Source organism: Buteo buteo, chromosome 16 (genome assembly GCF_964188355.1).
Source record: "Buteo buteo chromosome 16, bButBut1.hap1.1, whole genome shotgun sequence".
NCBI lineage: Eukaryota > Metazoa > Chordata > Aves > Accipitriformes > Accipitridae > Buteo > Buteo buteo.
The window spans coordinates 2,401,122-2,414,266 of record NC_134186.1 but is presented as its reverse complement, the minus strand read 5'-3'; the positions used below and the strand labels follow the sequence as shown (position 1 = coordinate 2,414,266).

At 47.3% G+C, this 13,145-nt stretch overlaps 1 protein-coding gene across 1 annotated transcript in view; it reads right to left on the bottom strand.

Annotated features, from left to right (window-relative positions):
- The window catches only part of CSMD2 (CUB and Sushi multiple domains 2), a 306,984-nt gene that overhangs the window by 41,312 nt on the left and 252,527 nt on the right, over positions 1–13,145 (bottom strand). Inside the window, exons 42-48 of the mRNA XM_075047281.1 lie at positions 12,701–12,889; positions 9,850–10,027; positions 7,957–8,102; positions 4,063–4,143; positions 3,184–3,297; positions 1,169–1,357; positions 272–418 (exon numbers count right to left, since the gene is read on the bottom strand). Coding sequence (XP_074903382.1) covers positions 272–418; positions 1,169–1,357; positions 3,184–3,297; positions 4,063–4,143; positions 7,957–8,102; positions 9,850–10,027; positions 12,701–12,889 — 1,044 coding nt within the window. The remainder of the gene's footprint in view (positions 1–271; positions 419–1,168; positions 1,358–3,183; positions 3,298–4,062; positions 4,144–7,956; positions 8,103–9,849; positions 10,028–12,700; positions 12,890–13,145) is intronic.

The window sequence follows — 13,145 nt, the reverse complement described above, 5'->3', positions numbered from 1 at the left end:
AGCCAAACCATCTATAGTTACATAGTCCGGTTCTGATTCTTAACAGTGGTCAAGAAACCAGCCAAAGCTTCAAGGTTTCTCCTGGAAAGAAACCTGCCTTCCCCAGCCTCACCGGCTCAGAAGGAGCCCGGCTCTGTGCGCCTTCCCACGCCTTGGCACCTTCTGCCAACACAGATGGCCTATGCCCCTCCACATCAATTCCGTGGAGATCCTTGGCTGAAGACGTGGCCGCGTTCTTGGCAGAGGCATCCAGTCTCTGCTGTGTGCTTACCTGAGTAGCGGATTTTGAAGCCTTTTCTGTTGTAGGCATGGTCGGAGGACCAGCGGAGATAGACTTTGTTCCCGCTGCTGGTGACGGTCAGAGGGGCAGAGTAGTTCCCACTCAGCGACAGGAGCAGCGGACTCTGGCCAGAGGGACCTGTAAGGAAGGAGGGAACGAGGACAAGTCAGGGCTGACATGCAAACAGTCCCTCATCGGCCTTACACGCCCGAGTGTGTTTCTGCCAAAGGAACGGGCGCGTTGTGGAACCGTAGCACGGGAGCTTTCACTCCGAGTCCAGGAATGGCAGCTCACGCTCAGGCATTTTTTTGCGAACAGAAGTCCCAGTGTAGACACCCGGCTCTTGGGAAAACAACAGCAAATAAAGCCCAGTTCATCACAGTAAGACCAGGATTTTGCTTCAGGCAGCATGCCTTCAGCTATAGTCCTGACGGGCAACCACAGGACCACCAGCGCAGCACTTGTATTCCACGTTTGGTTACAAAGCTGCTTCATTGTGAATATGGACAGATCCCCCCTCAGTTCATGAAAACTCCTAGGTCTAGAAAATCTGGTCTGCACAGGCTTCAGGGATGAGAATTCCCACCTTCTCAGCTCGTCCCTTCCCAGCAGCCTCTGCTACAGTTTCTCCCAGGAGCTTGCTAAATCCTGCCCCGTTCAAAAATACTTTAGATCCGTCCAAAAAATCAAATCATTGATATTTTCTTATCCAGAGAATCAATGAGTCTTAGGAGGAACTTTCCTTAAGTCCAGCAGAAGGTTATAGACAGAGTGGTGGAAAGCTCTCCCCAGAGCGTTGTTAATCTCTTTTCCCAGAGCAAACAAAACTCTGTCATTTCTCTCCTTTCCCCTCAGTTGCTACACAAGTCAAACTGGTGAATCTCTTACCGTCAAAGATTTCAAACTCGTCATATTGCTTCTCACTCAGGAAGTACTCTATGGTGAGGGAGATGTTATACCCAGGTTCTACCTTCACCACCCAAGAACAAGTCTGGAAGTGAGGGTAACTTCCCAGGAAGCTCTGGCTGAGGATGACACCGGTGGAGGCTGTCATAACCTCGTTCATCGGACAGTGCACTGCAGGGAACGTGAAGACAACAGAAAATGAATTTTCCTATTTTGCAGAAGGAAGGAAACACATGATACTATGGCCTTGACGAGCTAGGTCAAGATAGAGCACGACTCCCACCCGTGTACGTCCACTGCACACCTTGACCCTGGGGGCTCACAGAGAATTCCCAGACCCTGAGAATTCCCAGACCCTGATGAAGGCTCCGAATGAAGCATGCTGCATTTCCACAAATGCGAGCACCTGCCACATTTAAAGGAAGGGGCAAAAAGCAACAACGCAAGCAAACAATTTCAACTATCTTTGCATCATTTCAGATCTCTTTCAAAATGAATGGCACTGCAACCAAGCAACTATTCTCAAGTTACAAACCACTCTCTGGGAATGCCTGGAAACTTTATTACCTGGGTTAGAACAAGGTGTGGAACTACAGGCTTATCCCAGGTCACCCACAGAGCTGTTGACTAGGACATAAGAACTCCAATTCCTTTCTCTAATCACTACACCCCATTCAGCTTCTGGAAATATTAAATCCAGCTGAAAATGCTAAATAAAAAGGCCAGCAAAAACAGCCCAGAAGAGGAGGCAAACACACAAAGTGAGCAAAAAGCATAAAAAGAAAAGGATCTTTATTTATCCATAATTGTTACTAAAGCCCAGTGCAAATGCTGTACTTGTATTAATAGAAAACAGCCAGAACTATCCAGAAAGAACAGTGTATTCTTTCCAAATCCTTAATCCCATCAGTGATTTTTTGACCTCTATAAATTGGTGGCCAGATGTAATTTAAGCAGTCCCTTTACCCCCAGGCTAACAACCATCAGTAAATAATTGAATGACCTCCCTTTCCCTCCTTCAGTTCATGCTATTTGAGGGAGAATAAAGCTATAGAAAAATATCCCATTATATGGTAAAAATGTTCAGATAGGAGGGAATGAAGGAGATGAAATAATCACGGCTGGAGCGAACAAAAGTACCAGCAGGAATCCAGAGGATAAATAAGGTAACATGGTAGCACAGAAACATCTTTGGGATCCCTCCTGAGCAGCAGCAAGGTGTACAACGCAGCGTGCTCGGGGCTTTCATTTTTCTCCCATGTAATACATTCTGTGGCACTAATAGAGAAGCTGTTCCTCGCAGGATTGCCTTGCCGGAGGAGCTCACTTCGCTGCAGCCTGCTCTTCCTTTGGCTGTTCATGTATCACTGGCAAACTGTCAGCGCAGAATTCCTCCCCCTGCCTCGGGGTAAGGACATTTGGGTGACTGTTTTAATGGCTTTGCAAATGCAGTCAGACACACGGTGTGTCAGACCTCCGCTCGGTCCCTGTTCAGGGAAGTACAAGCTTAAAATGCCTTCCTGAACCGGGGACTTAGGGTATAAATTCAGGGGCACCCTATGTGAGGCAAATGCCCCCAGACAGCGTGGACACCCCAGAAAATCCCCGGAGCCAGCGAGGGATGGAGGAACTTTCCCTGTCATTAATCAGAGGGTGGTTGCAGTAAATCACCCAGCAAATCTCCCACTGTTATTTGCCAGTTGTTGCTTGAGCCTGGCCAAGGTGCACGGCCCCGGGACAGGCTGCAAGGTGGGTTGGGAGAACTGCCTTCCCCTGCACAGAGGGGTCTTGCTACCTGCCTCACAAGGTCCTGACGGGTGGTTTTGCACTATTGGGACCCTGGCGATCTGAGAATTAACCCCAAAGATGCGGTATGTGCAAGGAAACCTCCCCCAGCTGCCATCCAGCTTGCTCCCTGCCTTAGCAAGCTCCCACGTTTTACAGCAGGTTCGGGGCAGGGAAGCTTTGGCTGCCACGCTGGGCACCCCTGGCTTTACCTTCACACGTGGGCGGAGGTCCTTCAAACTGGAGATGAGTGCCTAGTTTGCAGGTCAGGATTTCATTTCCAATCAGGGTAAAGCCAGGAAGACATCTGTACCTCACTATGTCACCTACGGACAGAAACAATAAACATCTTGACTCAAGAGGAGGATCAATTCGTTAAGGCTGAACCGTGGCCTGGGAACAGGGTACCATGGGGTGCGGAGACCTCTCCAACCGTGCCTCTGCCATCGAGCTCTGGCATGACCACGCAAGAAATAAAAGGCACAGAAAGGCATGCTGGAGTCTCAGTTGGGATAAACTGCTGTCATGCCGCTGAGACTATTATGATTTGTGCAAGCTATTTCAGGTGGAGATTTCCCTCAAAGAGAACAGACAGTGAGAAAAGCTGCTTTAAAAAAAATCACGGCTACTCCACTGGTTGTAGACACACTTACAAATGTGGATGTAACCGTGAACAGCAGCAAAAAAAAATACAAGAAGCACAGTCGATATGGGTGAAAGGTTCTCGAAAAAAAAGAATAACAGCCTCTAAGCTTTCACACAATGTTTTGTTTGAAACACCTGAAAACTATTATTGTGGCAAAGATTTCTGAATGTTTCCAAACAAGCTCAGGGCTTTCACAAAAGACAAACCACTTCTTCTGTACTAACAGAGAGGAAAAGCCTCAGGACAATCGGATCAGTTTGACTCCATCTGAATGGCGGGTGTTGAGCAAGGTCATGCGGAGCTCCCCATGCCACACACAATTACACACGTGAAGAAGTTTCCCGAAACCCCAGCTATGGGCTGACAACATGCGTGTGTCTTCCTATGGGCATTCCCAGCAGCTGGTGAGGGGGGAAGGAGGGCTAAGAGGACCGGGAGAGGCTACCTATATTAAATTCTTCATTCTCGGTGATGATTTCTGCATTGGGAACGATGGTCGGGGGCTGACATCTGAAGAGCTGGTAGGCTGAAAGAGGAAAGAAAGAGTAGCAGATGTTAAGCTGGGGGTGAAGGCAGCCACGGCCGTCTTGGTGCTAAGCACAACGGACATCAGAGCAAATCCTCCCTCTCCACAAGTAGAAGGAATTGGCACAAGTGCAACCAGCCCTTTTCCCTTCCAAACCCTACAGAGACGGCTCCAGGTATTCCTGCCCCAAAGCAGCTTCCTCCAGTTTCTTACACCTAATAGGAAACAGATTTTTGTCAGCCTGTGGAGATGTACGTGCCTGGACAGCGTTAGTCCTTTTGGATGAAGACTGAAGGATGACTGATGGATGCGGACATGAGGCAACGTTACCAGCACCTTTTGCGATACTAAGAGAGAAGATCTTGGTGACCTCAGTGGAATTAGGTCAATCACTGAAGAGGGAGAGCCTCAGCCTGCTCCAGCACCAAGTAGATTACAATAATTACCCAGAGAATTTCATCCTTACCACCTGTCCTTGAACAGAGATCGCAAAACTCAGTGATTTATTTTTAACTTGGAATTATTCTTTAATTTCTTCTGCAAATAATTCCAGGAGCACTAGTGTTTTCAACTGCAGTTCCTGCATGTAGCTTGCAGTTCACAAAGTAACCTATGCAAGGTTGATGTCGGTGCCTCATGGAAGGCAAAACAGGGCAGACCTTGTACTCTTTGCCCAATTAGGCATTTTTTCAGGGGTAGCATGTGGCTAAAGGGGAAGAAGAAATCCAGTTGATGAGCAGAAACAATTCCTTAAGGCTCACGCACCTAACCGAATACATTGCAAGTAGCAAATTTTCCACCAAAAATTAAAGATGAGCTAACGCTGAGCAAAACAAATGCACTGCTTACAAGCATGTGGGTGCATAAGGCTCGAGCACTGTGCTGCTTATGAAAATAAACACACAAGAGCTGTGAGCATGGTTAAATTGAAAATATGGTACTGGGAACTAAATGAATATTAATGAAAGACATTTTCTGCTATTTGCTCAGCACTTCTCTGCATCTTTGCTCCCCCTGCACCTGACCCTGGACAAGCATAACTTCCTCTGAAATTTATATCAGCCCTTTAATTTAAGATACTCGAGTTCAAGCTGCCACTGAATATTAATTCTTACTAACTCCACGATGTCGAACTCTTCACACCACGGCAAGGCTGGCAGTCGTGGCAGCAACTTTAATGAGGCTTATCATGATGCTTAAATACACACGTACAGAAGTAGACGCCCCATCGTCTTGCCCCAATTTCCTTACCCCCCAACCAGGGGTAGGATAATACTTTCCCCCCCGGGATGCATGGAAAGCCATGATGTTTGGAGGTCCAGGGAATGGGCTGGAGGGAACGCAGGAGCTTCTGGTTAACACGAGGGACAGGCTTACGCATCCCATGTGCGCAAGGGGGAAGAAAAAACAAACACATGCTGCTTCGGTGAGCTAAACTCAGCCAGGGTGGGGTCAAAGGAAAGTGCCAGCTTTGTAATTCAGTCAGCCCCTTCCTTGCAATCCACCACAGCAGCACAGAGCAGGGATGAGCAAAGGAGCCGGGAGAGCCTGCCTGTGGGATGGGAGAGGAGTGGGAGACGGGAGGCAGGGGGGGAAGAAACCTTCTGCTACCCAGCAAAGAGCCATCTCAGGAGGGAACACAGTTATTTGCAATCTTTTCAACAGATGCTTGACAGTGGGGGAAGAAGGAAAGGAAACCGTAACAAAAATTTAAATTAAATGCTATTTAAAAAGTGCTTGACAGCACCTATTGAAGTGGAAAGATAACCCAGCATTTTCAGCATTAATCTCTCCTTAATGGGCCATATTTCAATACAGAAGTGTGATTAAGATGGCTTCAGCATATGGGTGATACAGCACTGGTAGAGCTCCTTTCAACAGCATATCCATTTGTTCTCACCAGGACAAAACAAAGTCCCGTCCTTGAAACCACACTGGGACCCCCTTGAATTACTGTGCCATAAAACCCTTTCCCATCACACTCACACATCAGTTCGTGCTGGCACCTGAACTAACCCATTTAATAATAGGTGCAACATCATCATTTTTCAAGGGATGCTATTGAATCTTTAAGCTCTGTGAATCATTCTTTTGTTTCCCTCCCTCCACCCTAAGGAAACATTTCTTTGCAGGCATTTAAAAGGGCAATGGTTCTGACAGGGTGCTGATCATTGTATGGGAAAAGACAATTTAAAGCTGAAAGAGGATGTCTCCTATGTCCTAGATCTGCCAGCATACAGACACAGAAATGAAAATATACATTGCTGTAGATCCTGAGGAAATTGCATTTCCTGCGGTTACACCCTAAAGCATGATGACCAAGATTTAACTGACTGTACTGCCTGAGCCTGGTGGGAAAATTTCCCCCCTTTCCCCACACCCTTCTCGGTGTGCAAGGCACCACATGCAGAACGAGAACTTGGGAAAGAGGGAGGAATCTCACCGTGGAAGCAACCACCTCAATCACTTAAATCTTTGGGGTCAGGCTTTATACTTAATTTCCACGTATAAAGGGAGCACTGAGCCAGTAAATGACACTTTTAAAAAGGCCAAGCAGTTGCCAGAGTGCCCAGCTGGCTAAGAGGTTATAAACGACCGCTAGACTACACCGATTCCTACCAGCACCAACTCCAGACCTCTCATGCCTGCGAGTGGCTTTATACCCCACATAAACCATAAGCTAAAGAAACATCAGTATAAAGTGCTACCAAGATTAGAGAACAGCAACATATGCTGATGGGCTCTAACCATAGCAATGATAGTATCTAATTCATATTACAAAAGGAAGCATTCACTGAACTGCAGCAGTGTTTACATACTGCTCATTTCTGAGCCAAACTGCCTAAACCATAATTTTTTGCATAACTGTTATATACGCACCATTGTCTGGTAATATAAATCTTACAGTGTTTTGCAGCAGTAAACCAATTCCCTGCGAAGCCTAGCAAACATTCTTTAAATTCAGCCTATCCGTATAATACTTGCCTTTCGGAACTGAACATAAGCTAAGACATTCTGCACAGATTCATCATGTAATTCATGCAAGACTCTGTTGACGTTGTTGCCAGCAAATTACCGAAGCAAGAGGAGGTCTCCATTTGCACTTTCCAAAATCCCAGTACTGCCGTAGGAACTTGTTAGCTAATCCGATTTAAAGTTGGGCTCTTGTTTAGTGGTGGAAAGCAAATGCTCTCATTTCAATGTAATAACCAACATCTCTCTAGCGTGAGCTGCACTCACACCAAAGAATCCCCAAGTAATTCAGGGATTTATGGGAATCCTTCTCTTCCCCGGAGAAATGAAGTCACCTCTCAGCTGGAACACAGTCACCATTTAAAACAGGCCACTAAGATGACCCAATTGGTTTAGCATAGCATTGGAAAAACAGCACTGCATCCAGCCCACATTGCAGGGAAAGGAGAGTTTTAGGTAAACAAAGTGGAGCTATCCATAATGGGATCTGTCATGGAGAGGATGGTATTTACAGGCATCGCTTTGAGAGAGGCGTAGGGTTGGCACGGCTGTTAGTTTGCAGGCACTTGACCTGTGCTTGAATTATCACGACGTTACAGATGGATTTCCACATCTGCACAGACTGTGTGACCACTTGCCAGCACTCGACTGTGTAAGAGACCTTCAATCTCAACCCCGTGAAACTAGGCCCTTTGTGGAAGACTTCAGGTAAAAGTATATTTTTTCACATCTTCTCTTCCCCAGAACTAGTCATCCCCACAATAAGCCACAACCGATCCACGCCCCTCCGCGTCCCATAGGCAGGTATAAAGCATGTGTTGCTCAGTAAGCAATACAGACCATAGAAATAAATGGCAAAAATCCCTCCGTTGGCTGCATCACTGTGGAATTTCATCAGGACCTGATTGGAAGAGCTTTGGGCTGATTTCTTAGCAGAGTTGCCAGTGAACACACCAAGCTGTGGGGCTGTTTGCTGTGGACCATCCCTAAAATCACGTATCAGAAACACAAGAAAAGAGCATTATTACATGTCTTTAATCCTAGGCAACAACCAACCTCCTTCACTGCATGCACTGTAACTCCTCCATGTTCCTCCTTCCTTGTCCTCCCTTTTCTACATTTATATTACATTCTCAGCAGCTCCCTGGGCAGCTGACCTGGACCCCCAGTCTCCCTCCCCACTCCATTATAACCAGGATAATCTCTTCTGGCAGTGCAGTGCTCACCCAGTAGACAATTACAAACATCAACTTCATTTTTAACCTCAGAACTTGAAGAATCAGGGCCGGTTTTCCAAATGAGTTTCACTCCCTGTTTACCCAGCAGACACTGAGATATTTTGGAAGTCAGATATTGAGTGCCACAAGCTCAAGAATTTGGCCACGACCTCCTTAGCCGGCGCAGCTATGTGTGCTGCCTTGGCTGACTGAGGTTGGTAACACGCCATTTCTCTTCCCTTCTCCAAATAGGAAAGGAAGATCCCAGCCTGTAAGGCTCCTGGGTAAAGAAATCAGTGCCACTTCATTAACCACAGCAGAGTTGCGCCCATTTTACGTCACAGGTCACAGTTCCCAGTTGCTGCTGTTTAAAAGGCAGCTGGGGGTCACAGCCAGTTCTGGTGCCTAACGCCATCCCAGCATCGCCTTTGGAGGCTGGGAGATCAGCTTGGATTGCAGGGCTGCGTAGCTCTGATTGCAAAAGAAAACCCAAAGAGGACACTGGTAAATGCAAGTGATTCACCAATGGCTTTCTCTTCATTCAGCCTCTATCCACAGACAGGTAGCCATAGGTAAAGTGCAAAAGGAAAAAAATGAGCCCCATAAAAATGTCTCTCCGGGAAATCAGAAGCAAAAGGCAATTCCTATTATGCGAGTCTGAGCAAGATTCATTTCAACTAAATTCAGCTTGAGATAAAGACCCCATTTACCATTCATAAAGTGTCCTCTGTAAAGTCCCTTAAGCTCCCCAAGAGATGTTTCCTTATTCCATCCAGCAGAGCATTTCGGAGATGAAGGGCCAGGCTGATGACAGCATCCAGCAGGACAAGGGAGGCTCTGCCACCGAACGCCCTCCCGCCACAGCCGGGATGCCGCTTGGCATCCCCGTGGCAGCTCAGCCCCCACTCACGGTAATTGTGGCAAACCAGTGGGACGGTCACTGCTGACCCCAGGCACTGCAGGGGTCTGATGGCCTTCATTTTTAACTGCTGATGATCGCAGAAATTAATGGTATGAAAGACCTACAAGGTCTGACAGGTGCTGCTATACGGCCAAGGGTGGGACTACTCTTGCGAGCTGCACAACACTGAGGCAAAAGCACCACGAAAGCTAAGGATTCCTGTACAGACTCCCCTCAGACCCAAAGGATGACATTTCCATCACCCGGCACGAGCAGCCTACTCATCCAGTGATCATCCCCTTCACTGACCTTGCAGTCCTTCCCTACATTTTTCAGGAATGTAACATTAACTGTGTTCAGAGAGAGCCACTTTGTCCATTTTGCTAGCCCCTTGCAGCACATGGTCCTTAATCTAAAGGTCCCATCAAGCACCTGGAGTTCAAAAAATTCCAAATCCTCATCCTAGTGTCCCCAGAGGATACTTTCTCCCATTCTCAGACACAGCACTACCCACGCGCTGTGGCAATGGGTGCTCTATTTATCAGCAAGAGCACGTTTCTGCAATGGAGCCGAAGTAGCAACTCCAGTCAGTCCCCACACCTTTGCTGTACCCACCAAACAGTGATGAAATCGCTGTAGGGCTCTGTTTGCAGCAGAGTGAAGTTGAGATGGATTCCATATCCCACTGGAACTGTGAGAAGCCAAGTGCAGTCCTGGGAATTGGGGTACTGGTTGGGGAAGCCAGGAGAGTAAACTGTACCGTTTTGGGTGGTGACGTTCCCTCCACAAGGCACTGCAGGTAATCACACAGAAACACAAACCTAATGAAGAACTATCCCCCAAAACAGTAACTCCTAAAGATCCTGTGTTTCCCATTTTTCTTTCCTTTTTTTTTTGGATAAAAAGATAGCAATTCTGGAGGATCCAGCCCCAAAACCTTTGCCCAGCTTGCCTCGAATAATTCCCATCTGTCACAACTACATCTAACATTTTCAACTTAATTCCGTTACAATAAATTTATTAAGCGCTTCAGAGCTGAAAGGAGACTGTCAGGGCGTTTTGTACAGATGTGATAGCCAGGTGTGCAAATAAACTCTATCTTATGCCCTAGTAAGAGTCTTTGGGCTCCACCAGCTGTCTGCACCCATGCATGGAAAAATACAGCTCCTGACAAGATCACACCAGTGGGCAAATCTATCCACTTGTTCATACAGCATGGCCTGGACGAGAACCACCGAGCAGCTGGCTTTTCACAGAGTGCATCTGGGCAGGGGGGAAATGATGATTTGTATGACAGCAGCATCCAATTCATTAATCAAGACGACAGTTCTATTGCACTAGGTATCTTCTAGGTCCAAATGAACTTGCAAACTAAGGAGAGGCAATTAGAAACAGGCAGCGAGAAAGAGGGAGAGAAAGATGACATCCTGCCAAGGGCCACAGCAGGTCCCTATGTCTGAAAGTCCCATGTACGAGCATCGGCTTCTGGACCTCCCTGGCATGGAAGTTCAACTGAAATGATGATAACGGCTGCAGCGCGTTACCGGCAACCTGCAACAACTCAAGGGGTAAGTGCAGACAGTGTCATCTGTCCGAGCCAGCTCTCTTCTACAAGCCACGTAGCTGTATTAACCCAGTCCTTGGTTTAGGCTAACACATTCTCCCTCCCCACACGACTTATTAATTCAGGCTCAGTGCTATACTAATATATAGCAAACCACGCTCCTTTTTGCACAGGAGTAGCTCCGCAGACTTCTGCCACTCTGGCCCTGACCTGATGTGCCAGATGTGAGGTTAGAGCCAGGCTCCGTATATTGTGGTTCTGCTCTGCTTTCTCATGTGGTCTGTCAAGCTGAGAAAAGCATGTGTAGTTATATAACTCCATACACTCATTTTCTGAAACAAACACCCCAGAAATCTTGGAGGCCAAGTTCCTTTCTGCCCTGCAAAGCAGCAGGCAGCCTGCTGATCACGGGAAAAAAAAACCTCCCTGGAACGGTGCTGGAAATCTCAGCCTCTGTGCATTTATTTCAGAATTACAGCTTCTCTTTTAATTAAAAGGGCTTTCAGCTGTGACCCGTGTGGGAAAGGTGAGATGGCCTCACCTAAGGCAGTGAGTCCTCATTGCTTGCTGCTACGCAAAAAATGGACCATTTAAGGAAAGAGCTAGAAAAGATAAGTTCCGCATCGACTTTACCAGCACTAGCAGCCCACCAGATGTGCACACAGAGAAAAGAAGCAAATGGTCCAAAACGTACCTAACCCCTCACCCTTCGCTGCTACCAGAAGTGCTGCAGAGAAAGCAAGCTACTTAAAAAACACAATAAAGAAGGAAGAACTGGATGGTTGTAGCCAGCAGATAAGGGCATAATCCTGCTACCACCAGCCCCCACCTTACCAGCAGCACCCAGTTGAGCATGGGACAGTTTTTTGGCTAACGCACCTGTCTGCTGCATTGCTGGGGTCAGTGAAAGAGCAGCTGAGGATTTGGTTCTTTATGCATTTTGTTCTCTGGGGTTCAAGGACTTAAAAGAGGAAAAATATCACCTCTCCCTCTCCTTCCCCAGTGCACAGTTCTTGCAGACCAAGTGCTGTAAAGAGGCTGGGATAAAGGTCAGTGCCCTTGGGAAGTGCAGTGGGAAATCTTCAATAAGCAGTCTTGAACTTCTTAACGGTTTGTATGAAAACCTTCTAAAGTAAACCACACAAAACTCAGTCCATTGGCCCAAAGGATAAAAGGCTGAAACAGCCCTACTGGGGTTTGAAAAGAGAATTTGGACATTTGAGCTTCAATGCCTAGAACATAGATCCACTCCTTCAGCCTGCAGGGTTCTCCCAGCAATCGTGGTTTTCAGAAAGACGACTGTGGAAGGTTACTGAAGAGCTCCCATCTGGATCATTTTGGAGATGCCACCATGGATCACATTAAGGAGACTAGACAGTGACACAATATTCCCACACTATGAGCCCCCAGAGCTGCAAGGGTCTTTTACCAGGAACTGTTTTTATTTACCAATGCTGAATCAATGGAAGCTTGAACATCGTTGAAGAAGTAAAGCAGACGAGAATGATTATTACAGTCACCCTGGGCTGCTCCAGTCTGAAAGCACAGCTCCCACTGGCACTCAGCAGCGAGACTGACAGCTAGAGACAGTCCTCACCCAGACATTCAAACGCACCACCTGAAAAGACGCACCTTGGCGTTGAATTGTTCAAAACGTTCGCTTTGCCTAGGCTGAAATATGTTGAACATCAACTCGCTGAGAATACGCTTCAACACCTCAGGGGCTGAGGCTTTATTCCAAGTGCACATTCCCAGCCCGCCTCCAGCCATGCTTTTGTTTCCAGAGAAACTTTCAGCTCAATTACAAAACAATTCAAAAGGAGGCCAGAACAGAGAGCCGAAGCTTTTTCTTTCCCCAGAAATGCCTGTCCGGGTGCTCTCAGGGTGATCCCAAAGCCGTACCTTCACACCTGGGCAACGGGTGGTCCCAGTTTCTGTTGGTGCCGTGCTGACAGGTCAGGACTGGGTGGCCGATCAGCTGGTAGCCAGGCAGACACTCAAAAGAGATGGACTGGCCGACGTTGTAACCGGCTCCTCTTACAACGCCATTGGCAAAAGGTTCAGGGTCAGGGCATTCCTGCAGCTCGTAGGCTGAAACAACAAAAAAAAAAAAAAAAAGGAGGAATATTTCATACGTCGTATTTTCTCACAAAAGCAGGAACAGTACGCTCTCTGTGCTGCTTGGCTACGTCCTCCTCATACAATGACTTCACTGAAGGAGATAAACCTTAACGAACCATGCACACATCTGCATGGAGGCTGAGGGAAAACCCTGCTGCTGCTTTGCAGCAGCCTCAGACACGAGCACCGGGGTCTGTCCTGCTCTGCCGAAGTCTCAGAGCCTGTA